At 44.0% G+C, this 27,631-nt stretch overlaps 1 protein-coding gene across 1 annotated transcript in view; it reads left to right on the top strand.

The window, feature by feature from the left end:
- The first annotated feature begins 13,083 nt into the window (after nucleotides 1–13,083).
- EXOC4 (exocyst complex component 4) overlaps nucleotides 13,084–27,631 on the top strand; it is a 376,341-nt gene continuing 361,793 nt past the window's right edge. Inside the window, exon 1 of the mRNA XM_079992331.1 lies at nucleotides 13,084–13,215. Within this exon, the coding sequence (XP_079848457.1) occupies nucleotides 13,130–13,215 (86 nt within the window). The 5' untranslated portion in view covers nucleotides 13,084–13,129. The remainder of the gene's footprint in view (nucleotides 13,216–27,631) is intronic.

Raw genomic sequence — 27,631 nt, 5'->3', positions numbered from 1 at the left:
GTTCTGGGTGCTCCAGTGTTGTGGGGGTGAGTGCAGGATACAGTTCTTCCCCCGTGGTGTGCAGCCAGCCGGCTGGATCCGGCCAGTCCTCAATGGGCTCGTTGACGTCGATCTCCTCTGCTTCCATCTCTCTGCAGGTGTGCTCGAACCCCGGACCCTCCCCCAACACGTCCATGACCCCCTCGCCCCCTGTCGCCTGGGGTGACGCTGCGTGCGAGGACCCACTCGGTAGTTCTCTGCGCCACCCCACCTCCGGTTGATCCTCCCACCAATAAGAGCCGCCTGTGCCAAACCCTGAGAGTGATCCCTCTGGGGAGCTAGTCTCTGGCGCCGTGTCCTCAGCTGATGAGAACCCCTGGAACGTGCTGGCAGAAAGTGTGGGTGTGAAAAGATATTTGTCGAAATAATCTGCCAGCATGGGCCTGTGTGGGAAAAGTGCATGGAACTCGTCTTTGAGGTAGTGCTCCTCCACCGCATAGTACGGTACCCAGCTGTTGGCGCTGGCCGGGGTACCTTCCCTGGTGAGGAGATATTCAACCCCCTCTTCCCCCCATCTCGAGTCCAAAATCTCCGTGACCTCATTGAGTGGCTCCACCCTTGGCGACCCCCCCTTCGTGGGTGCGTCTCTGAGCGGGCTTGGAGCTGTCTCTGGCGCCTGAAACCTGTGAGGTGCCTTGTAGGGCGTGAGCACTGATCTATGAAAGACCGGGTGCATTCTGGATCCCTCCGGGAGTGTCAACCGGAAGGCCCACTGGGTTGATCTGTGCCTCGACCTGGTAAGGGCCCAGCTGCTTGTGTCCGAGCTTCTTCTTAGCTAACGATCTGGCCGGCACTGCCTGGGCTGCTAACCAGACCCAGTCCCCCACCCGGATGTCCTCCCCAACTCTCCTGTGTCTGTCTGCCTGCGTTTTGTAGGCTTGTTTTGCTAGCTCTAACTGCCTTCGGAGTTGCTCGTGGACCTCCTGTAACTCCGCTGCCAATGCCTCTGCTCCCTGTGGCTCCCCCTCCCCCACTTTCTCTAAACCCGGGAAGGTTCTGGGATGCCGCCCATTGTTGGCGAAGAACGGTGTCACCCCCGTGGACACGTGTTTCGTGTTGTTGTAGGCAAACTCGGCCAGCGGTAGATAGTCCACCCAGGTCGAGGGCTGCTGATTCGCGTAGCATCTCAGGTACTGCTGCATGATGGCGTTGACCCTCTCCGCTTGTCCGTTGGTCTGCGGGTGTCTTGCCGACGCTAGGTTGACCTTGACGTTCAGGATGCCCATCAGCTTCTGCCAGAAACTTGAGATGAACTGGTGCCCCCGGTCGGACAGGATAGACCGCGGTAGGCCGTGCACCTTGAACACGTGGTCTATGAACAGCTTGGCGGTCTGCTCCACCGTGGCCACCTTCGCGCAAGGAATGAAGTGGGCCATCTTGGTGAACAAGTCTACTACCCCGAGTACTGCTGTTTTGCCCCTCGAGCTGGGCAGATCAGTGACAAAGTCCAGTGCCACCCTCTCCCACGGTTCGAGCGGGGTCTGTAGCGGTTCCAACAGTCCCGCCGGCGGTCTGTGCACTGGCTTGGCCCTTTGGCATGTGTCGCACCTAGTGACGTAATCCGCGACTTCTCCCCACATCTTGGGCCACCAAAAGTCTCTGGCTACTAATTCCACCGTCTTGTCCGTGCCGAAATGTCCGGCGCTGGGTGCGTCGTGTAACTGTTGCAGTACTCTCTGGGAGTCCCCTCTGGCCCCTTGCTTCTGGGGTGTCCCCCTTGGGACCCCCCTTGCCCTGGCCACCGGCGCCCCCTTCTGTGAATCTTCCGATTCGCTGGAGAGGCTCATGGAATCTCTCGGGCTGCTGTCATCTTCTCCTACGCTGCCCTCGGATTCTTCCCCTTCGCTCTCCATCTCCCCTCTTCCCTGTGCTTCTGCTCCTGAACCCCTGATAAATGTGTCCTTTTATTTAAAATGCAACTCTGGGTTATTTGTGGGGCCTGTCTGGTGTTTTTACATGAGTAGAATGTGTGCTTTTATTTAAAATGCAGGACAACTGTGAGGCCCTCAGAGACCAGTGCTCCTGAAGTGGCCTGCAAAAACTGGAGCCAATCCTCACATCCTAAATTATTCCTGGAGCTTACAGCTAAATGGTACGAAAGATTAAAAACAGAGGAAATAAAGGGAAAACCGAACAGCAGCATACCTTTGCTGTTCAATGAGTTGGGGTGCTGGCAAGGAACACTCCGTTTCACTATTAATGTTAAATTAGCTCATTCAATCAGCTAATTATGCACAATATACACAGATCTCTCCACGTAGAGCAAGCAAGCATGACAAAGGCGGGCTGTTCGGCTGCAAGTAGTTTGAGGAAGCCGCTTTCCAAGGTGAGTAATTCTGGGATTCTGGCCCCGTTTGATTCAATCAGAACTTGGCACGAGTCCAGGAGTCTGCTCTTGCCACTGGCTGGTATCCAACGCTTTGCAGAAATATTAACGACATCTTAGGCTAACTTGGCAATATTTTCAAAACTCTCAGACAGGCTAGTAAAAATATCAAAAGTACTTTTTTAAAAAAAAATATTAATAGCTGCTTGCTGATGCAAAGAACCAGCCTTGATGACCCAAGTTATCTTTCCTGAACTAATTTACACCATCTTAAAAAACAAAACAACAAAACCAGCAAAATTAATGCAAGTCATTAAACTCAAGTTTTCCCAGTGGCTATAATGCACAGAACCGCCCCTGTGATTGTGTCCAAGTGTATCCAGATTTGCCTTTGAACTACCCTACCCACATCCAGGAAACTGTGATGTGTACATTTAAAATTACTGGCATACAGCCAAGCCATACGACAGCATGTGCAAAGGAACAGAGGAAGAGAGAGGTGAGTCAGATCATTTTGTCCATCTATGCCAGTACAATGTATGGAAGTGAGAGCTGGACCATAAAGAAGGCTGATCGCCGAAGAATGGATGCTTTTGAATTCTGGTGCTGGAGGAGACTCTTGAGAATCCCATGGACTGCAAGAAGACCAAACCTCTCCATTCTGTAGGAAATCAGCCCTGAGTGCTCACGAAGACTCCCTGGAAAAGACCCTGATGTTGAGAAAGATGGAGAGCACAAGGAGAAGGGGACGACAGAGGACGAGATGGTTGGACAGTGTTCTCAAAGCTACCAGCATGAGTCTGACCAAGCTGTGGGAGGCAGTGGAAGACAGGAGTACCTGGCGTGTTCTGGTCCATGGGGTCACGAAGAGTCGGACACGACTAAACAACAACAACAACAACATGCCAGTACAGTCATAGCTTGGTTCTCGAACGCCTTGGTACTCGTCTGTTTTGGCTCCCGAACGCCGCAGACCCTGAAGTGAGTGTTCCAGTTTGCAAAAGTTTTTGGGAAGCTGAATGTCCGATGCAGGTGGCATGACTTCTGTTTGAGTACAGGAAGCTCCTGCAGCCAATTGGAAGCCGCGCCTTAGTTTTTGAACTTTTTCGGAAGTCGAACTGACTTCTGGAATGGATTCTGTTCGAGAACCAAGGTACGACTGAACTGTAAACACTGGCTGGCAGTGGCTCTCCAGGGTGTGAGGGCCATACTCAGCCCTACCTGCAGATGTCAAGGATTGAACCCAAAACATTCTACACAGAAAGCAGAGGTGCTGTGACTGAGCTACTACAGCCCTTCTGTAGGAGTCTTAGGACTTTGGAGGTTTGATAATCCTTCTCACTTGCTGGATCTTAGCAAACCATCCTTAGGACCAGTAGTCATGAAGGACCACCTTCATCTATGTGAGGAGGGTTGGTGCATTTAGGGTTGCCATATGTCCTCTTTTTCCAGGACACACACACTTTCTCATGGGCATGTAAAATGAGAGTCATCATAGCAATCCATAGTTTTGTTGTTGTTTAGTCGTTAAAAATACCAAGAATTTAAGAAACATATATAAATAACTACTTAACTCGTGCCATTAAATGCTGACCAAATGAAAGAACGACACTCACATCTGGATAATCATCTATTGCGTCTTAGCAAGACTTAAATGGGAAGTAGAAAACGCTGTGAAACAAGTGTCAATAATGTTTAGCTACTGCTGATGTTGTTGTTTAGTCGTTTAGTCGTGTCTGGCTCTTCGTGACCCCCTGGACCAGAGCACGCCAGGCACTCCTGTCTTCCACTGCCTCCCACAGTTTGGTCCAACTCATGCTGGTAGCTTTGAGAATGCTGTCCAACCATCTCGTCCTCTGTCATCCCCTTCTCCTTGTGCCCTCCATCTTTCCCAACATCAGGGTCTTTTCAGGGAGTCTTCCAGGGAGATGTTTATTCATTTCAGGGGGAAGGTACTCTGAGAAAGACATAGTTGAATATCACCCCTAGTGTTATGAATCACAGAATCATAGAGTTGGAAGGGACTGTAAGGATAATCTAGAAGTAGAGACCTTTTCTCTACTCACTTTCTCCATGCCATGCATATTTTTTCTAACTTTTATCATGTCTCTTCCTACTTGCCTTTTCTCCAAAGTAAACATGTAGCTCAGTTAGCTAGAGTGTGCTGCTGATGCCGCCAGGGTTGTGGATTCAATCCTCATTTAGGCTACCTGCAGATTGCAGGGGGTTGGACTAGATGACCCTTTCTTTCGTCTTTCTCAACCCTACAATTGTATGATTCTAAACAGGGCCGGATTTAGGTTTGATGAGGCCCTAAGCTACTGAAGGTAATGGGGCCCTTTTTATGTCCAGCTGTCCTTTGTCAACAACAAATTGTCGCTTTTTTGTGTTGAATGTATGCTATATGGTAATTTATGGACCTAACAGGTATCTAAAGCCATTGGCACACAACAAAATATGTATTTTATCAAATTAATTGTTGAACTGATATACAATTAAGAATATTAATAGTGAATTTTTTTGGGGGGCCCAAGAGAGTGGGGCCCTAAGCTATAGTTTGTTTAGCTTATATGTAAATCCAGCACTGATTCTAAACCACCCATAAGGATTTCTTTCTTAACCCTCTAATAGAATTATAGTTCCGATAGCTAATTTGCAACTAGATGAGTAGGTGGCTGTGGAGTAATAAAATCTTGGCAGGTCTATTTTTTGCAGTGTGGGCATGTGTTACATTGGGGGGGACGGACGACATTTCTAAATGATTTTTCTCCTCCCCCTTGGAATGTCGAGTTATTTGTTTTGCAAATAAAAAAATAATGCCCATCAAACTCACTCCTAATTCATTAACGCAAATCAATAACTCCAAAAGTTATTAACTGGTTGGATGCTATCCATTGCGTTGCTTCCCCTCACCCCAAACCCAGTCAAATGTTCCCCTCATCATTTTGCCAACACTTCCGCTGCAAATTTACACTTCCACAGAACTGTGAAGGGAAACAAATCTCATTATTATCCCCCCCCCCAACTTTCCTTTCAAAGCAATCGCTGTGCCATTGTGCCAGCTTACCTGGTATGCAAATGCGATTTTTAAAATCCCTGCCACAGCACCCTGCGGAGAGAACATATGCCGCGGTCTCCAAGTGTGAAGCTAGCAGCTGTGTGGCAGATCGAAATGAAGTCCAGATATGCCAAAATCGCCCAACAAACAAGCCATTGAGAGATCTCTTCAAAGCCCCCACTACCGTTGCAATAAGGTTTAATGACATCAACTAGCGCCTGCTTGGGAGCAGCTTGACGCAAAGTTTCCTGTAGAAGTTGACAGACACCTTCTTCTCTGTTGCATTCTGGGATTACTGTGTTCCAGTACGTTTCTGGGCACAATTCAAAGTGTTGGTGCTGACCTTTAAAGCCCCAAACAGCCTCGGTCCAGTATATCTGAAGGAGCGTCTCCACCCCCATCGTTCTGTCCAGACACTGATGTCCAGCGCTGAAGGCCTTCTGGCAGTTCCCTTGCTGTGAGAAGCCAAGTTACAAAGGAACCAGGCAGAGGGCCTTCTCGGTGGTGGCACCCACCCTGAGGAACGCCCTCCCCCCAGATGTCAAAGAGAACGACAACTACCAGACTTTTAGAAGACATCTGAAGGCAGCCCTGTTTAGGGAAGGTTGGGCGGGGTATAAATAAATAAATAAATAAATAAATAAATAAATAAATAAATTATTATTATTATTATTATTATTATTATTATTATTCCTGCTGTGCGAATGGCACTGGAAGAGATGAAATTGGTGGTAGGCAACTTTTCATTTTCTTTCTACAAGTGTAGTTCCACAAGTCAAGCTGAAAGCGTTAGAGCAGGGATGGGGAGGTAAAAAAGTAAAAAGGTAGAGGACTCTTGGATGGTTAAATCCAGTCACAGGCGACTATGGGGTGCGATGCCCATCTCGCTTCAGGCCGACGGGAACTGGGTTTTGTCCACAGACAGAGAAGCCATTCAAGACGCTGAAGGATGCATGACTCTGGTGAGAGGCAGCTGACTAAAACATGAGAGGGCAGTGGAGTGTTCCAAGCTGTAATTCCAGCCACATCAGGCACAGAGAGGATGGCTCAGTCAATCCTATCACCATCTGCCAAGGAACATGTGTAGGGGGGAATCAGGCAGTTTACAAGGTCAGGACAAGTGACCCGCTGACCTTGTTTGCTGATCCAAAGCATATGGGCTCAATAAACGAAGCAATAATTAAGGTTACTACAGCGTGTCATTGACCTAGCTGCTTAGCACCAACGCTGGGCTTTGGTTCCCTTGAAGCAAGGGCGTTTGTAAGGTTTCAGGCGCCAAGAGCAAATGCTATCCTTGATGTTAGAATCACAGGGAGACATGGAACAGCTAGCTGGCTGTTGCTGTTGCTTCAGCTGGAGCAGCTTGGTGGAAACGTGCACATATTAAAGATCCAGAATGTTCAAGTCCACACACATTTCCTCACGCAAAACCAAAAGAAGAGAAGACGAAACCAGAGTGTGATCGCGTCTTGCACTCGTTTAACCTGTGTGATTTCACTCGTATGTGGGTTGGTTGAAACTGCGCAAGTTAAATCCAAGCAAGGCAGAGAGTTTAAAAGTTCTTTTTTGTGCCAAGTCCACTTGTTACCTGTTGTGGAAATAGTTTTTTTTAACTCTCTGCTTTGCTTGGGGAGTAGAGGGCAAGGTCCTTTTGATGCACTGGCTCTGGGAAGCTCTCACAAAATCTTGTGAGCCCCTCCTGAGTTCCTGCGATATCTTGCGTAACCATCCCTGGCCTTCCAGAGCTAGTCTTGCCTCCCAAGCAAGATGAGATATGAAGTGAAATGTGTATACACCATATTCTCATCCTTTGTTTTGTGACAAACCAACCTCTGTTTGCCTATTTATTTGGAGTGTTTGCTTTCTTCCACCCCTAGGGAACAATCCTGTGCACACTCACACCTTTATGATACGATATGATACAATAATCTTTATTGTAATTGTCCCATACAGAACAACGAAATTGAAAAAAACTACAACAGACATTCAAAAACCCACAAGCCTGCTATCCCAGCTATCCCAGCCAGGTTAGCCCCTAAAAGCTCTGATACCCCATAACTGAATACAATATACCTTATACTGCATTTAAAACCAAAATCGCATTTGGATAGAAACAGCTTTATAGTCTTTATAACTCTGTACCTTCTTCCAGAAGCCAGAAGCTGAAAGAGATTATTTCCGGGGTGCGCACTATCCTGCGCTATCTCTGCAGCTTTCTTATGGCACCTGGAAGCATAGATTTGATCCAAGGTGGGAAGAGTGCACCCAATTATTCTCTCCGCAGTCTTTATAACCCTGGACAGCATTGTTTTTTCCCTGACCGTGCAGCTCCCAAACCACACACAGAGACCATAAGTTAATACACTCTCAACAGTACAATGGTAAAATGCCATCAACAGATTATTTTTCCGCAGGATTCCCAGAAAATGTAACCTCTGCTGTGCTCTCTTCATCAGGTCTTTGCTGTTTTCTCCCCAGGTTAGGTCATCTCTCAATTCCATTCCCAGAAATCAAAACACTGAGACCTGTTCCACAGACTTCCCCTCAATAATCAATGGTGAATATTCAATTTACATTTCCTAAAGTCCACAATAATCTATTTTGTTTTCTTTAAGCTAAGGAGTACCGTAAGTTGTTTTTCCTGCACCACTCCCCCAACTGCTCAACTTCCTTCCTATAGGCTGCCTCCCCCTCTCCAGCCGTGATTAAACCAACCACCGTTGTATCATCTGCAAACTTAATGATCTTATTACTGGGGTATTTGGGGGCACAGTCAGCTATATAGAGTGTATATAAAAGTGGGCTCAGCCGTCCCAGTATTCATGATGAGATCCGCAGAGACATGGAAACCCATCCTGACCTGTTGGGAATGGTTTGATAGAAAGTCTAATATCCACCTGCACAAACACTTTTGTAGCACCCTGCTTGTGGTTAACGCTTAGCTGGAATGAAATATTCAACGCAGCAATAGAGAAATTAAAATAATAATTTATTTGTCAGACAAATAAATATGAGGCACAGTGGTATATGGTTACCAAGCTCTGGCCTGGCCTCTTGCCATTCTGGCCAGCACTTATATTTCCTTAATCCAGCCCCCTTGCTCCTCCTGTGGCTGCCTCTGTCCAATCAGCCTGGTTGAAATTCCTATTGGCTGTTTGCTAGAACCAATCACAAAAGATACACCCATTTCCTTCTGTCCTTTTATGGGAAACAAAAAGCTATATATTCTTCTATCTATAAATGACAAATAAGTAGTAATATATCTTACATGTGTCTCAACAAGGAACCTTAATTACCAGCTCACCTCGCCCTATTGCCCTCCAAAACAGATGGTTAATCTTAAATTTTTATCTTAAACAGATGTCAAGGATCATCATTGAAAGATCTCCTTCCTTTGGAGGTCTCTAAACAAAAGCTTGACAAATGCTCTAATGATGTTTCCTGCTTGGCAGGGGGGGCTAGGCTGGTGGCTGATGGCCCCTGTGATCTCTTCCAACTATATGAAATAAGAATCTAGCATAAGGATTTAACATTTCTTAGCTTCTAATTCCTTTGCATAATTACATTTAAGCCAATATATTTAATACATAACATAAATAACCTTTTAAAAGGAAAAGAAATCTTAAAAGGATCTCAGTTTAAGAAAGAAACAACTTTAGAAAAAGACTTCCCAAAATATTCTCTTCCTTTCTGCCAGCTAGATGCTTTTCCATTGCTCTTGACCTTTCAACCTTAGGAAAATATGGCTCAAGTTTAATGGGAGGCACATGGTTTTATTTTACTATTTACCCACTCTTAATTTTGTTTATCTCTTTTTTTATCTTCTGTAATATGTAGGGTCAGTGTAACCTTGGCTGTCAGCCTGTAATTCCCTTTTTACGACTTTGAGAATTGTTTTCTGCTATAAATCAGGGGGCCCCCTTGTCTAGGAGGAAAAACATTTTGCCAAGGTTCTTAGGCAGCTGCTCTTCTGCCTGGCATGAACATTTGAAAATCTTTAAGCTCATTTTAAGATACAGGCCCTGATCAAAATATAAGCTTGATAAAAATGCAGGCTTATGATTAGATGCCTCACTTTCTTGGTGGTAAAGCAAATACATGGCGTGCCAGGTTTGATCACCAGTATCTGCAGGTAGGGCTGAGAAAGACTTCCTGGCTGAAAACTAAGGAGAGGCGCTGTCAGTCAATGCAGGTAATATTGAACTGGATGGGCCAATTGTCTGAGTCAGTGTGTAAGATAGCTTCCTATGTAGGTCACTGTGGGAAACCAGGATGCAGGATTAGATGGGCCTTTGCTGTGATGGAGCAGGGCCCATGTGCTTCATTTCGTTTATTCTTCATATCCTATCGTTCCTTCCCGAGGGGAGACCAAAGCAGCTAACAGCAAAGCAGAAAACAGCGTGAAACAGCAGAGTGAGAGTCAATAACAAAACATAGTGTATATCAAATAAAAACTAAATGCATGTCACACAGTCACAGATACAATTTATTAAGTCCAAAAATTAATAGGACCCAAGTCCCACTTTTGGCATTAATGTCGCACACCCCGTACTTTTCTTCCTAAGGACAGTAGGAACCTTCTCCACAGTGCAAATCTCTGCAAAGGCAGCAGCAACAGGTTGGCCTGAGCAGAAAAGAAAAAAGTTGCTCTTCCCTGTGATTCCTGAGCCAATCTAATCACCAGAGCTTAATTTCTAAAGAGAGAAATAGTGAATCAAATGCTTGCTTGAAAAGGCACACTTTTTTGGGGTAACGCCTGCTCTCATCGGCTGAGGCTGAGTGGGCAGGCTGTAGTTATTCCATAGGGATGGGAAGGCACTCTGTACGTGCTTATAGCTACACCTATATTTTTGCTTTATTAGAATATGTGCCCTGGGACTACTGAAAAGAGGGGTGAAATTAAGCAGCAACAGAGTCTGCTGCAGACAGAGCTCTCTGCCCACCCACCCCCCTTAAAAAAGCTGCATTAGCAACAGCATTTTTTCCAAAGGTTTCTGTAGCATATTTGGCTTGTAATGTCTGCAGCCAATTGACGAAGACGCAATTGAACGATCAAGGAGATGTTCATAACCCAGGGCTATGCGCTTATTGCTTTTTCCCGTGGAAAATAAAAGTCAATATAGGTTTTATTACATCCTCTCCAGTCCCTCTTCTCCTCACTCAGTTGAGAAGGGGGTAAAAATCACACTGACAGTCGTGTTGTTCACCCTTGTGCTGCTATTGATTATTTTCTGTTTATCTTCTTGGATTCATGGTCTGTTACCTGCAGCTTATCTGATCTATTGCTTGCTTGGATGCTGCAAGGCCCAAATAGCCCGCGAGGAGAAAGGCATTGCGATGCATGCTTCCCTTCCATCAAATGGCAGCTAAGGAAGTCACACACTGGCTTCCCCTGGGCAGACCCATCCCTGAAATGGGAGCGCAATTTGCCGCTTCCCTGCTTGCTCAGAGCAAACAGCAAATGGCCACTAGGTGAAGAAAAAGTGCCTGTATTATAGCATGGGGGGGGGAATGCACTGATAAACAGTATGGTGTAGTGGTTAGAGCAGTGGTTCCCAAACTTGTTTGGGTTCATCCCCATTATTCATAATAGTGGTTTGCATGACCTATTAAGATAAGAACACAATAAAATTCAAAATAGTAAGAATCAATTGCACGTTTATTTAAAATCCAATTGAAAACCTTTATTTTAATTAATTCAGCAAAACTGGTGAACTTCATCCAGTGTTACCAGCTTTTCAAAGTCTGAAAGTCTTTATAATGCAGACACCCCCCTGCTGCCCGTTTGCCTCTTAGCATCCCCCTAGGCAATCCTATTAACCCTTGGGGAACCACTCAGAGTGTCAGGCTTGGACCAGGGAAAGCCGGGTTCAAATCTCCACTCAGCCATGGAACTCACAGGGTGAGTTGGAGCCAGTCATTTTCTCATAGCCAAGCCTACCTTAGAAAGGCTTATCTTGTTAGCCTGTGGGCAGGGACTGTCTTGTTTTAATTGATTTTATGTAAGCCACTCTGGGAGCCCTTTTGGCTGAAGAGCCCTGAACAAATGCTCCAAATAAATAAATAGAAATATTTTAAAAAAAACTGTTGTGGGAATCCCTTGTGCTTTCCTGAGCCCCTTTGAGGAAGAGCGAGGTGGAAAAATACAATAAATAAATGATCCCTGGTGGATTTCGCAATCACTTGTAAAATCTGAAGAATTACACCTCAGTTTCTGCATCCCTGATGGATTTTGCAAGACTAGTCTCTAATGCATAAAGAGTAATAATATGGATAGAAAATCCAGGGGATCAATATGGCTCAGTCAGATGCTGTAGTGCAGGGACAGGAAACCTCAGCCTTGGGGCCTAAATGTGGCCCTCCAGGTCTCTCTGTCTGGCCCTTGGGACTTTCCTCAAATCACATTCCCTCTCCTTGGGCCACACCTCTTTCCAGACCAGTTTTGCATCCTCCTTGAGTGCTTTTGCCTGCCAGGAATGTGGATTTGAACTCTGATAAGGCTCCTTACTAGCCTGAATGAAGGATAAGGAGGGGTGTGTGAATGTGTGTATATACTGCACAAAGCTAAGTTTCACGTTTGTTGCTTTGGCCCGCTTTGCCTCCATCAATCCTTTGAGACTCGCTGCTTCCCCAGTTCAAGGGTGCAAAAGCTGATGGTGTAAAAACTGATGAAGTTTGGCAACATCTGGACCAAGGCTACTCTCCGCCCCACCTCTCAAGATGAACTTGGTGCTGTACATTGAAACTAGTCAGTCACATTTGAAATATTTCTTTACGTATAACCATTTGAACAATAATCTTGTCTTATTTTCTATTCATCAAAATTTATATGCTACTTATTCAAGTGGTAGTTAAAAAGCCTCTTAGTACTATATTCAATAAAATATATAGTTTTAATTCTATTAATGTTTATTTGGTGTGTTTTTTAATCACTGTCCCCACCCACTTCTGTTTTTAGCTGTTCCTATTTTATCTGAAAGCTGCCTTGAGTCCTTGCCGTGAGTCCCTGTCAGGGAAACAGGTGGGGTGTGTGTATGTGTGTGCATATATATATATATATATAAATCTACTACTACTATTATTACTACAAATAATAACAACTAATAAAACAGAATTAAAAATGGTAGATGTAATAACATTATCAAACTGTAAACAAAATTGATAGTTTAAAAACAAACATTCCTAATAAAATCGCATGTTTGTATAGGCTTGCCTAAACAGAATAGTTTTTTTAGCAAGCATCAGGAAAGGTACAATGAAGGCAGCTGCCTAAAATTAATAAAAATGTAATAATATTAATAACGTTAATTGCGTGTTGCTTTTTTCTTGTTACGACTACGAGGGGTTTCTTCTTTTCCATCTTACAGCAAGGTGTTTTGTGAATTTATCATCATACTAAATAAAAAATCAACAAATGTGAAAAGCAACAACCCAGAATTGCTATTCCGCTTCTCTCGCTGCGGCCGCCTCCATCCTTGGTCCATTTGCCTCCCTCGCCTCTCCCACCTGTCAGCCTCCACCTGAGAAGCCGCTGGCAACTACAAGCCCCAGAGTGCAACGCGCGAAGACGCGCAGCGCCCGGCGTCCTCCCTGCCTCTCCCCGGCCGCTATTGGGCGATTGGCGGCTAGCCTGCGTGCGGATTGGCTGGAAGGTGGAGCGCGGGGGGCGTGGGCGGGCTCGACCCTTGTCGGAGGCTGAGCCCAAGATGGCGGCGTCTGAGGCGACTGGCCGGTACAGGAGTAGCATGAGCAAAAGCAAGGACCCTTCCGGCCTGCTCATCTCCGTCATCAGGTAGCGGGGCCGGCCCCTCTCCCCAGGGCCTGAGGGGAGGTCGGGGAGTGGGGAGCCGCCCCGCCCCGCCCCCTCACCTTCGCGGCTGCACCTGAAAGGCCCTCAAAGGGGCCTGCGCGTGAGGGAGAGATGCTCTGTGAGGGGTGTGGGGTGTGAGAGAGTCGGTGGCGGAGGCAGGAGAGCCAGCTGGGCCCTGGCAACGGCATTTGTGGGTGCCCGGCCTCTTCATGGCTGGATGTCGTGGGTGCTCGGGCACCCCAGGGACTTGGCCCCTCTGGGGGTCGGAGTGTGTCTGAGAGAGACAGCGAGATTGTGAGGGATTAATGCGTGTATGTGTGATGGTGTGTGTGTGTGTTTGTGGGAGAATGTGCCTGTGTGTCAGAGATTGTGTCTCAAAAGGGAGTGTGTGTGTGTGAGTGTGTGTGTGTGAGAGAGAGAGAGAGAGAGATTGTGAGGGATTAATGTCTGTGTGACAGAAAGTGTGTGTGTGTGTGTGTGTGTGTGTGTGTGTGTCAAGAGCAGTCATAGGCAAACTTGGCCCTCCAGATGTTTTGGGACTACAACTCCCATCATCCCTAGCTAACAGGACCAGTGGTCAGGGATGATGGGAATTGTAGTCTCAAAACATCTGGCAGGCCGAGTTTGCCTATCCCAGTGTTTCCCAACCTTGGGCCTCCAGCTGTTTTTGGACTACAACTCCCATCATCCCTAGCTAGGAAGACCAGTGGTCAGGGATGATGGGAATTGTAGTTCAAAAACAGCTGGAGGCCCAAAGTTGGGAAACACTGGCCTATCCTATGCCTGGGCAAGAGAGTTTGAGGGAGAGAGGAGGAGTGTGTGTGTGGGAGGAGAGATTGTGAGAACATGAGGGGAGAGGTGTGTGTGTGAGAGAGAGGGAGAGTGTGTGTGTGCAAGAGAATGTAGGTCTGTGAGGAACTGTCTGTGATGGAGAGTGTCAGTCCCAGAGACACAATGATCCCTGGAATTCCTTGCGTTATTGGGGTTCTCCCCCTTTAACTCTGCTCTAGAGGATAGCTGTCAACTTTCCCCTTTTCTTGCCAGGAATCCTATTTGGAATAAGGGAATTTCCCTTAAAAAAAGGGAAACGTGACAGCTATGCTCTAGAGATACCTGGGTCTGGCTTTTGTCATCAAAACCTGGTTTGATGAGTATATTTATGTTACCTTCTCCCAAATGTGACCACCTGGTTGGTGGTGGTTGTTGTTACATACAGTGGAACCTTGGTTGTCGAATGTAATTTGTTCCGGAAGACCGTTTGACTTCCAAAACCTTCAGCAACCGAGGCGCAATTGCCAGTCTGCAAAATCCATTGAAAAAATGGAGAAACGCGCCTCGGAAGCCGTTTGACTTCCGAAGCACGTTCGAAAGTGCATTCACTTCTGAATTGTCGGTGTTCGAAAGCTCAAATGTTCGACTTCCGAAGCGTTTGACAACCGAGGTTTCACTGTATTTATTTATACCCCACCTTTTCCCCTGACAGGGACTCAAGGCGACTTTCAGATAAAAATAAGAACTGCTTAAAACCTGAGGAAACAATAATGAAAAACAATTAAACATGGCTAGAATTTAAACTTATTTATCTATGTAAGACCCATTAAAACAATACAGATAATTACAATAGAAACTGCACCACACCAACTCCTTCATTAAAAGCAGTCAGTTTTCAAAATCCCATTGAAACAAGATCTTCTTAACCTGCCAGTGGAACGATAAGAAGGAAGGAGCCAGTCGGGCTTCTGTAGGGAGGGAGTTCCAACATGTGGCAGCAGACATTGAGAAGGCCTTTCACTGTGCAGTGACAGGAGGGGTGGGAAGCTGCCTAATACAGAATCAGGCCATTGGTCCATCTTGCTCAATATTGTCTGCACTGACAGGCAGCGGCTCCTCATTCTTTCAGGCAGAAGACATTCTCAGCCCTACCTGGAGACACCACTGGGGATTGAACTGGGATCCTCCCACATGTAATCTCACTGTATACAACTTGTACAAGTGACAATAAAGTATTTCAATGTAAGGGCACTGAGCTACTGTCCCTTCTCCAAGTAAAACAACTAAGCAAATATAAGTCATGTTTGCTATGATGTGATTTAACATGGGTTTTAGGAACATAGGCCCTGTGCCGAGACCAGCAGTTCATCTTGTTTACACTGTTTGGCAGTGGCTCTCCAGGCTTTCAGACAGGGAGTCCTACCTGTCCTACCTGGCCCTACCTGGAGATGCCAAGGATTGAACCTAAGAAATTCTGGGCCCTTATCCAGCATTGGTCCAGAAGTTGCTTGCCTACAATTCCCCTTTGTTCCTGACCATTTATCTTGCTAGCTAGGGTTGGTGGGAATTGGTGGGAGATGTTCCTACCATTGCTCAGGTACCCTGCCCAACAGTTGGCCACTTGAGCAGCTCTACCTAGTTTTTTCGGGGGAAGGGGTCTCAAAAAAAGTGTGGTGCACTTCTCCACTCTGTTCTAGCAGTATTTCCGCTTGAATTGGTGGAAGTGAAGCCTTATAGCCACAGGAAAGTGTAATATTAATGCCTAGACTAGGAGTTCATTTCAGAGGGGTTGGACATACTGCATTGCAGGGGGTTGGACTAGATGACCCTTGGGGTCCCTTCCAACTCTATAGTTCTATGAGTCCAGGAAGAATAAGGCAGTATTCATGATCCTCTTCCCTCCAGTTTATCTTTACAACAACCCTGTGGTCTGAAAGAGAGAGCAACTGTCCCAAGGTCACCCAGTAAGCTTCATAACTGACTGCATATTTGAACATGGGTGTCTCCAGGCTTGTCTAATACTCTGTCTAGGTGCAGCAGGGCGCATGTTGACTCTTCTGTGTTGGATTAAGGGGAAATGGTGTTAGATGCAACTGCATCAAACACTCCAATTGTACAGATAAGTACCTGGAAAAGTAGAGGGCTGTGTTAGCACCCCTCCTTGGCTGAGACTGTTTGTGTAGAAGTGAATGTTCTGAATCAAAATCAGAGTGGCTTTACATCTGCAGAGGTAAAATAAAAAATTTAAAGGACCGGTTAGAAAGGGCCTCAGCTTCTCCCAGGGACTTTTAATTTGAGAGACTCCAATGCTGTGGAGAATGTGAAGTAGTAACAAGAACGCCATTGAGTAGGCTGAGATTATATTGAGAGGGGGTATTAGTTAGTGATGTAGAAAGGCAGAGGTAAGACTTGCATTCATGCATTTTAGAAATGAAATGAGTCTTCTCACATCTTCTGGTCATATCTGTATATGGGTCTGTGGGGCTTTCTTTCATCTATTTCTTTAGGTCCAGATTCAACTAAATAGGTGTGCTAGCTGCAGCCAGTCCAACAAGTACCACAAACGTAACTGGCCATTTTCCGCTTTTCTCTTCCTGTGCACTCCTCCTACAAATTGACTCAGGGGAGGGGGTGAAGAGAACCCCCAGGACAGAGTGTAGGAGGAGAAGAGAAGATTTCATTCCATCTGGCAAGCAGAAATGCTTGCACTGTTGAATCCCACCCTCAATTACATTTATGAATCACTATGAAATATCCTGAAGCAATTTAATAAAACCATCAACAATAAAAACATATATAAAACAATTTCATATATATAAAAACAATTTCATATCCAATACAGTTATTGATGGGATAAAATGGTCCTCTTTGAGGGAAGCTGATATTAGTTGATTTAATCTGTGCTGCCTACGTCTTGTGAGTAGGTTGGCTAGAGCCTTCCCACATTGTTGCTTTCTGAAGTGAGCCTTTCCTCAATTTCGTTTTTTGGTAGTGTTCCAATTTGTTGACCCTGCCCACTTTTGGAGTATTGTAACTTTCCATCTGGGTGGACGCGGGTGGTGCTGTGGTCTAAACCACTGAGCCTAGGGCTTGCCGATCAGAAGGTCGGTGGTTCGAATCCCTGCGACTGGGTGAGCTCCCATTGCTCGGTCCCAGCTCCTGCCAACCTAGCAGTTCGAAAGCACGTCAAAGTGCAAGTAGATAAATAGGTACCAGTCTGGCGGGAAGATGAACGGCATTTCTGTGCGCTCCTCTGGTTCCCCAGAAGCTGCTTAGTCATGCTGGCCACACGACCCGGAAAAACTGTCTGTGGACAAACGTCGGCTCCCTCGACCAGTAAAGCGAGATGAGCGCCGCAACCCCAGAGTCGTTTGCGGCTGGACTTAATTGTCAGGGGTTCTTTACCTTTACCTTTTTAACTTTCCATCTGCACCGTGTTGCTGTTTTGTTCACATTCCTTTCTAAAATACGGGTAGATGGTATGGCACTTATGATCACACACTTGGTTGGTATAAACTCATGTGTCAGCCTATATTTATGCAGAATCCCTTATTTATGAATGTGAATGGATTGATGTAACATCTTTCATTTTTTTTGCACTTGTGAAGTTTCACTCCGTTTAATTTTGGAATGCAGTAAAGTGGGAACCTTAAACTGATGTGGATTGGGTCCCCCTCCCCCACAACACCTCCAAAATCATATCCCAGAGAGTTAAAAGGGTCTCGCACTCTCAGGAGCTTTTTTATAGGGTAGGTGTGGATCTGGAAAAGCAGGACAGAAAAAGGAAGCTCCATTGTGTGCACTTGGAAGTCTGTTGTGTAAACGGAGTTGCAGAGTTGGATATATTCCTGTGCCTCTCCAAGGTGATCTCACCTGAACTACCTTTAATCAGTGAGGCCATACAATTATTATTATTATTATTATTATTATTATTATTATTATATTATCAAGTGATACAAATAACTTTGCCGTTCATCATTTGATATTATTATTTAAGTTGTATTTAACCATATTGTGTTTTAAAGAAGGACTGCATGAGGGCCAGAGCTCACATTTATTTATTACTTTTACACAAGCCCTTTTTTCCAAGGAGACCAGAGTGCTGCTTGCAGTTACCTTGTTTTATTCTTACAGTAATGGTCAGATGGTGATTTGTGAACTGCATAAATGGATGAATTACCTTGCATTTTTGCCTTCCCCTTTCCATATATTGAATGTGGGGTTGAGAGACCTAATCTAAGGTTGTTCATTTCTGTAGCTTAGGTTGAAAATGTAAGTTAGAAGATTATACAACAGAGCTGTTAATGAAAACTGATCTCATGAGTTCTGACATTTAGGATACAAAAGAAATCGATTGAAATAGTTCTTGTGTGGGCACTGGAAGCTTGCTCCTGCCGTGTTTGCTATCAAGGCATTGCGGTGCTGAGGTACAATATGAGGTTTTGAAAGTAAAACTGACTGGAAATGAAAGGTGACCTATTAATTTTATTGTCCAAACTGACTGCAAAAAGTAAATGGCACAAAGGAAATTAAAGTGGATGCTCTTTTAGCAGGAGCTTGGGTTTTAAAAAAGAAAAGAAAGACTGTTCTGAATAGGTGCCATTTTTTCCTTCCTATTATGAAATTCTGAAAAAAAGGGTGTTCTCAATCATGATTGGATTTCTGGTGGAGTTGAATGAATTTATTTGCCGCTGAGGGTCTCAGTGAAATCGAACATACTCTGGAGGCTTGAGGATGACATATCTTTTGCTAAAATTTATTGCAAATTGGATTCATAGATGTGGCTAGATTGCTGATGAGGCAACCAGCCAAGCAACATACAACACCTCTGGTCTAAAACATCTGCATTGGCTGCCCATATGCTACTGCATCAGGATCAAGCTTCTTATGTTGATATACACAGTCTTGAACAACTTGGGTCCAGGGTACCTTATGTACCCTGAGCCTTTATATCCCACCTTGATCGCAGAGATCATCCAGAGGAGCGCTAATAGTTGTCACCAGTGTTATAGAGGCTTGACTGGTCTCAACTAGAAGGTAGGCATTTGGTGTGGAACACTGTTCCAGCGGGGATTCAGCACATATCCTCACTTTTGACTTTCAGGCGTCTCTTGACCTTTTTATGCAGGCAGGCCTTTGCCGTTGTTTAATATTTAATTTATTGATTAATCAATCACTTTAATTAGTATTTGCATTATTTCTAATGGTGTTTTTATTTTTACACTCCACCCTAATATTTTATGCTATGGCGGTATAGAAATGAATGAATGAATGATGCCACTGCTTCTTCAAATAGGCCCATTACCTTTGACTTTATTGCCTAGCATTTAATTCAGGAAAACAACTAATGACTTTTTTTGGAAACCATAATGGGGTATTTTCCACGGCTGAGACTTTTAAGTCAGAAGTGTCTCCTGCTTTTTGGTCCAAGGGCTACATGCATCCATCTCCATCCCACCCCCACCCCCCGGACCTCATTCCAATCCATAATCTTTTGTGCACACAGGCACTCACAGCAGCACCTCACCTCCCGCAGCTGACCTGTACTGATCAGCTGAGAAGGGGGTTATTGCCCCACTCCACTAATTAAATAATCAACTTGATCTGTATCCCTACTGGGGTGCTGGGCTGGCAGAGAGGTGTACATATTATTTATTTATTGCTGCTACTACCAAAATTGGTGGGATCTGAGCAGGACAGAAAAAAATGCTTGGGGGGATCAGCTCAGCTCCCAAGACTAATGTTTAACCTCCCCTGCTTTAAATTATTTCAGATAGTGCAGGCCCTTTTTTAGTGGACAGAACTTCTGAATAAACAGAGATTCTTACAGATGTGCCACTTGTCCCAAGGAGGATATAGTCATGCTACTCTTGAAGAAATAGCAAATGTGACAGAAGTAAGGGGGAGAAAGAAAGTCAGATCACTTTAACAATAAGAATAATCCATCAAAAAGATAAATAATCCATCAATCCTAATGTAAACATATATATTACCGTAACCTCTCCATAAGTCCAAATAGGAAATTGACAATTATAATATGCATTCAAATAAAATCAGGTAAAATCTTCAGACTATTGAGGAATGGATAGTGAGTGTTTGTCTTTACAACCCTGAAGTATATATAGATCTCTTTGCAGCAATAAAAACTTGCAGGATCCATTTTTGTTGTCCATCCGTTAGTCCCCCCATCACAAGAATCCACAAATATCGACGTTAATATGGACAATGATTTCTGACCAAACGAGCAACACCAGAGGACATACCCACCTCATAAGCCTCTTCATGTCACTCTTAGTGGATGCTATACTATTTAAACATCTTGCCATCCTAATTGCATTGAGATGGTTTAACACTCTGGTAAGCAAGAAAGGCTCGGGAAAGAGGTGTGTCTCTTCTCACCCAGAGTCAGCTTTGGATAAGAACTGAAACAGGTGTCCCCCGTCACCCCATCTTTCTGCGGAGAAGAAAGATTCTTTCTCTTTGCCCAGTCCTTCAGCAGGCACATAGAATTTGATGGGAAGGCTCCCTGAGGCTGCCGTGGGTCTAGTGCCTTTATTTTGCCTAGCTGTCTAGATCCCTCATTCTGTGTCACTTGCAAAACTAATGTATGGGGAAATAGGAAATCATAGACCTCCTGTCTTTAAAGTGTTGCCATGAATTAGAAAAAAAAATGCATCTTTTGCTTTGCAATGTTTATGGACTGCTTTCCTTTTCTAGTTTATCTCCTCAGTTGTAATGTGCTAGTGAATAATCCATTGACCGTTTCTTAGGTATCTGTTAAAGTATCAACACTTCTTCAGAGTTTTTTAATGCACCAATTTACGGTGAAATAAAATTGTGCTGGGTATAGTTTTAAAGGCATGGTTGACAACTACCTAATGGATGTAAAAATTCTAAAGGCTGTAATTGTAGCTGCTGTCTAAAAACCTCTCGGTGGACGGAGTGTTTGAGATGCAACTCGATCTGTATTTGTATCTTTAAAATGTAGTGTACTGGGTGGAGAAATCCAGCCAACTGGTGAAGGACAAACTGGACAATATTGTCTTCTAGAGGGATATGTTTATGTGCTTCTATTGATTTCTTTCTCTCCCCTCCTCCTCCTCCTCCTAACCTTTTGTTTTGCCCCTACTTGGTTGGAATGGCTTTTGTATTCTGAAACAAGCTATCTGGCATTTAGCAAATGCTATGTCTTGGTGAGAGCTTGTCAGAATTTTTTTAATTGGTGAATGTATCTGCCTTTATTTATTGTTATGATTTTTGTTATCTAGTTCAGGCTGCAGTCCTATGCACCCTTACTTGGAAGTAAACCTCACTGAACACAGTGGGACTTCTGAGTAAACTTGCATAACACTGGACTTGTAAGGATTGCTTTAAAAATGACAACCCCACCAACCTTCTGTCTTAAAGGCCTTCTTTAATTGGGAAAACAAAGTTTGGTTGTTACGTAATGAGACTGTTTTTGTCATTGGGACACACTCTGAATGTTAGGAAGGATTATCTGGTTTCAATAAAGTTCGAATTTCAGAAAGGAAATAGAGAAATAGTATAGAAAGGTATCCACTAATACTGAAATGCATGCTTAACTTGAGAGCAAATCCTGTTGAACTAATCTGGACTTAATATTAAGCAATGAGTGAGTTTATATATATTTGTAAATACTGAAGGAGAAGGTAGTCATAGCTTACATATACTGATGGATGTTCTTATAGGTAGTAGAGGCCCAGTTCACTAGGCTAAACCATGGCTGAGCATGAATGAATGAGTATGCAGGAATGCACAGGAAAAATTGCAGCTTCCTCATTCCTCCTTCATTTCTGCTGCCACCTCACTACCCCACACTAAGCCATAGTTTGGCTTACTGTTGCATCTGAAGCTGGGCTGATACAGTGGTGCCCCGCAAGACGAATGCCTCGCAAGACGAAAAACCCGCTAGACGAAAGAGTTTTCCGTTTTTCGAGGCGCTTCGCAAGACGAATTTCCCTATGGGCTTTTTTCGCTCCCCCCCTTTTTTCTAAGCCGCTAAGCCGCTAATAGCACTAAGCCGCTAATAGGGTTGCTTCGCAAGATGAAAAAACCGCAAGACGAAGAGACTCACGGAACGGATTCTTTTCGTCTTGCGAGGCACCACTGTAGTTTGTCTTGCTCTAGAAAAAGCATGAGCCATAACCCAGGCTTGTTCATGGCTTACCAGTTACCACTTGAGGTTAGTCTGTGGGAGATAAAGCATGCTTCCAGGTTGGGACCTAACACAAGCTACATACACTATGACTTAGCTCTTGGTGGCGGCGGCAGGAGCAGAAGAATAAGGCAGCCATGTTTCCCCACCCCCGTGAGTGCTCACCTGTTCATACTTAGCCTTGGTTTGGTCTAGCATAACGTCTGAAACGGCCCAATGATTTCAAACTACCAGGAACATTTGCTAAGAGGTACCAGCAAGGCAGTTGAATTAAATATGTTTCGATACGGCACAAGCTCTCTTCTAGTCCAAAATCATCTAGTCCATCCCCCTGCAATTTAGGAATCTTTTGACCAATGTGGGGTTTGAAACCTCAAACCTGAGATTAAGAGTCCCATGCTGCTCCAAAAGTACATTGTTAACTCACTCTTTGGCTTGCCTGTTTGTGCTTGGTGTGGTGTGGCAGTATGGTTAAAGATTCAAGCTAAGCAATCTCTGGTTCAGATATGTCAACCATGAATTCACGTGGTGTCCTTATGGTGAGCTCCTATTTCTCATCACCAGCACCGCTCCCCCCCCCCCCAAAAAAAAAAATAATCTGGCCTGCCTTTGTAAGGAATGGGGAGAGAATGCTTGTGACTGTACTATGCAAATACTTAGTAGTTCGGTTTTAGAAGAGCAATACAGTGGAACCTCGTGTTATGTACCGTCCTCCTTGCAAACGCTGTGGGTTACGAGCTCCACAAACCTGGAAGTAGATGCCCCTTGTTGCGAACTTTGTGAGTGGAACTTTGTGAGTGGAACAATTCAAGTGTTCTGTGTACCTCATCTTAATTCGGACAACAGTTATGTCTTATCATTCTAATATTGTTGGGGTAAGGGTAGGCTGGAAGCTAAGGCTGAAGGAAGTGAGGTTTTCCTGAGGTACCTTCTTGAGGCTGTGGTTAAGCTGGGTTTGCTTTGCTCAGAGCAGCAAACAAGCATAGTTAGTGTCTTATAACAGAACTAAAAATTCAAGTCCATCTCTACTAGTGAATCAGCTTGTCCCATTGAGCCTGATGCAAAGAACTGAGAGCTTTTCTAGTTTGGCAGTGTGATAACAGTTGACAACACATTCTCCTTTCTGAGAATTAGAGCTGTATCACAAATTCCACTGAGGGAAGGATTTTAGTTGTGTCTGGGCACTTGTCAGTTCTTGCTGTTGATATCCCTCGTTCCGACAGTCCATCTCTATTAACAGGTACAAACTGATATTCCTTCCAGCAAATGGCTGGTTCCCCAGGTGCATATTTTATCTCCCATATATTTTAATCTGTAGCCTTTTCAGCTCGCCTTTTTTGTTCCACATGCCCTGCTTTCTAAATAGGTATGCTCAGTGAAATTGAAGAAATAATGAGATAATGTGTTATGCATTTTAGGTTAAATCACTAAATATCCCTATTTCATTTATCTTGAGTATATTTTAGCTTATCCCCCCCGCCAATTTGTGTAATTGCTTCAATGGGATTTCAGAATGTATTATCAGATATCTATTTTGAGGTTAAGTACTGCCAGAAGCTGTAGATAATTTCATATGGGAGTTGTCCTTAAAAATAACTTTTCAATTATAACATTCAAATAAGATTTCTTACATTCTGAAAGCAGTGAACGCACACACCTCTGGACACTTACTAGAATATACTCCATGTCCAAACTTGGGCTTTAAATAACGTTTATTTACTATTTATTATTTATTTGAGAATGCTTAAATTACCAAAGTTTCTGTCTAAGCAGTGTACATAAAAATTAAAAAGCATGCAGTGGAAAACTTGTGGCAATGCTACATTTTTTGGATGCAGACCAGTGGCTGTTGTCAGTGATGACTGGTGATCAAAGACATTTTTATTGTTTAGGGTTGACAGAGTGAAATACAGGCCTGCTCCCTAGACATATATAAGCTGAGATAAAGATTTTGGAAGGCTTGTTGAAAGAGGAGTGTCTTTTTCAGAGGCCAAAGACAATAGAGAAGGAACATAGTTTTCCTAGTTTTCCTTTCTATAGTATTCAACTCACTTCACACATTCTCATCCAGCACATCTTTAGCATAGTGAATGTGCTATGGTATGTGAACTCCATATGTATGTTTTAATAAATTACTTTTTTATAGATAAGCTAATTCCTATCAAAAGGTGGTTCTTCATCCTTTTAAAATGAACGGCTAGATGGATGTTTCCAAGAGAGGCCACCACAGAAAGAATCCTGTTCTGCTTCCTCTTAGATTTTACAGCATGAATAAATGTTGCCTGAAGTAGACCTTTTTTAGATGATCCCAACAAGCTTGTATGTGAAGTGATCCTTTGTTGTTGTTTAGTCGTTTAGTCTTGTCCAACTCTTCGTGACCCCATGGACCAGAGCCCGCCAGGCACTCCTGAAGTGATCCTTAGGACTACCTGATTAGGCAAAAGCTCCATCTAGTCCACTGTTCTTTATCGATCAGTTTCATCAGGTTTCCAGTTTTTTTGTGCATGGCCAGAGATCCCTGTCAGCCCCAGTATCTGAACTATGTAGTGCTATAAATGCTCAGAATTACGTAACAAGGCAAAGAAAAATAAGCCCATTCAGATAATATTGAAACATTTGTTTTCCTGTGAGTTCATGGGAAGTTGTTCAGATCTCTGTGCTTCTAATGCAAAAGAAGCAACCCTGTCCATGATGGATCTTTCTGTTCTAGCAAAAAATTGATTTTATGCAGATTAAACCATGAGCCAGAGTTAAGGTAGTAGAGGAAAGAATTTAGCTGTAACTGCTTTGTGAATGGGGCAGTCTTGGATAATGAGGAATATCATTTATGGAATCAGAGACATAGGTACAGTGCCTCTAGCAAAAAATGTATTTTCTCTAATGGCCATCTAACATGGCCAAAGGCATTTGCTGAAACCTTAGGTGTGTCTTTCTGGCAGAATAGTAAGATTGGAAAAATACACATTCATGTTTAAAGTTGAACATTAAACCATGGAGCAGATTTAACTCAACAAAACAATGATATAGCTTGTAGAATAAATATATATTGAACTTTAATGAAACTCTATGGTAAAATATGTGAAAACAAGTTAACATAAAGCCTAAGGAGTCATATTCCTCCCCAATTTTCCCATTGAGATGTGGAATGGAAAGGAAAAAATATGGCACACAAGGACAGATGACATCACATGTGTGGCACATGTAGTCAGTCTGAGGATGCTTCTTTTATGTTCTTTGTGTGGTATCTTTCTCCACATGTAATTGTTGTGATGACAATCTTATGGTAGAAGTTCACTTCCAGTATGTGTTTTTTGGAGTAGCAGGTTGTCAGGGCTGGCGAATTATCAAATTGTTTTCTGATTGATTGCCTAATATTGCAGACTGGTGTAGTAATTATCTGTTGTTCCTCTGTACCATGCAGTAGAGTGGAGTCTGTAGATTTGTCTTGTGAGGTCTTAATTCAGTGTTGCTTCTTTCCACTGCTATGAATTGTCAACTGATCAAATGTTTTAGTCGATTAAGTGTCGTGCTTTAACTCATTAATCAAAGTAAATATTATATTACCTCAATGAAAGTGATATTTCTGAGGACATGCAATGAAGACAGCAGTTGCTTTCAAGTAAATAAAACTGACAAATTGTTTATTCCCAGGAAAATGATTTCAGATGTCTGAATCAATTCTGAGATGTATAAAAATGGTTCAGGGCAGCACTAAACCACCCTTAAAAAACACAACCCAGACACCTTGCTTCTTGGAATCTAGATAAGCAATCCAGTCCTCCTTCTGCTGCATCGCCGCACTCTTGCAGTGGGCAGAGCTGCTTCCATGGATTCAGGCCCAGCTCAATTTAAAGTTAATTGTGAGTGTTGGTTTAGCTAGGCAGTCTTTTTGTGAGCTTTGTTCAAGAACTGATCTAACCAGACAGTGCTAGATCTACAGATTTTGCCATGGGGCAATGGTCTGCGCTGCTGTCCCCACTCTCCCTAATTATGAACTCCAGTCAGGGAATATGATGGTTATAGCCAGTTTCCAGTAGCAGAAGTTCACGATAAGGGCTGCTGTCACCAATTCAATAAATAAGATTAATTGTATTAAAGCTGGCTTTTCAGTTATGCAAGATACACACAGACATAGAATCATATAATTGTAGAGTTGTAAGGGACCCCAAGAGTCTTATAGCCCAATCCCCTGCAGTGAAGGAATCACAGCTAAATGTTCCCTGACAGATGGCTACCACTCAAACATGCCATTCAATACTAATAAAGATGACCAAAAAGAAAATTAGAGGCTAACCAAGAAAAATATCATGGTTTTTTTCTTTAAGTGCTTCCTAATTCCTTTGGGAGTCTCTCCATATTCTTCCCTTCTCAGCTTCCTGAGTGTGGTGATGGTACCATTCCCTGCCAGCAGCCCTACGGGAGCCCGATGGGAGTGGCTGACTTACTCCCAAGTAAGCCTGAGAGTAGCAAGGCACCTCCTCCTACAGCAGAGACCCACCCAAGGGCACCCTTCCCCATATACTTGATTGGGTCTGGGAGTCCATGAGCCTGCCCAGGGAGAGGTGTGGACTGGTGGAGGGACCTCCACCAGTGCAACTGAGCATGCTTCCGAGCACTCCTTTCTGCCTGATCTGTAGTACCTCCCTCCCTCTCTCCTTTTAGCGGCTACACCTTTGAGGCAGGATGTGTGGGGCAGTGTGCTCCTATCTTTTCTTCCTAGGACCCCTTGTCTGCCCTGCCTGCCTTCCACAGGGCTGTGGGAAGGGGGCTTCCAAGGACAAAAGGGTCCCTCAGAGGCTCTCATGCTTGCTTCACTAGAAGAGCAGGGGAGAGCAATTTTATTGCCCCCTCTAAACTTCATCCTGGAGCACATGCCTCTTTTCGCCTCTGCTAGATCCAGACCTGTAATCAGCCCCTAGTAGTTTGAAATTCTTAGAGGAGTTAAAATTCTTAGAAGCCAATATTAGACTTTTTTTAAAAGTGCCAGTCACATAAAGTATCAAGCATTTTGCTTCTACATAAATGGATAGGCACTCAACCACCTGAGCTGGTTTTTAGAAGGGAGTGATTGCTCTCTATGGAAATGCTGGTTCAGTGCATTTACCCACATTTGTTATTTTAGGTGAATCTTGTTGTCACTAGTATTTTCTGTCATGGCAAAAAGCAGGGATGGAGAGTGAGGAATCATTTTTGTCGTTTGCAACTCCCCTCTATTTGCATGAAGCACATAAGGCACATAACCTGGATCTCACCCATTCCTCCTTGATCTTACTTGGTAGCTGAAACCTAGAGACACCCTGTCCTGCCTTTTCAGCTTCTTGTCGATTTTTTGGCCTTTAACGAATTAGCCCAAATGAAAAGTACACACTTTAATGCCTTTAAAAAACAAAACAAAAACCTTAACCTTCTATTTCTTTGTTGTTGCTCAGCCTGGATGAGTAGCCAAGTGGC

The sequence above is a fragment of the Podarcis cretensis genome, assembly GCF_951804945.1.
Source record: "Podarcis cretensis genome assembly, chromosome: 10".
In the NCBI taxonomy this organism is placed as follows: Eukaryota; Metazoa; Chordata; class Lepidosauria; order Squamata; family Lacertidae; genus Podarcis; species Podarcis cretensis.
This window is presented reverse-complemented; position numbering and strand designations above follow the sequence as displayed.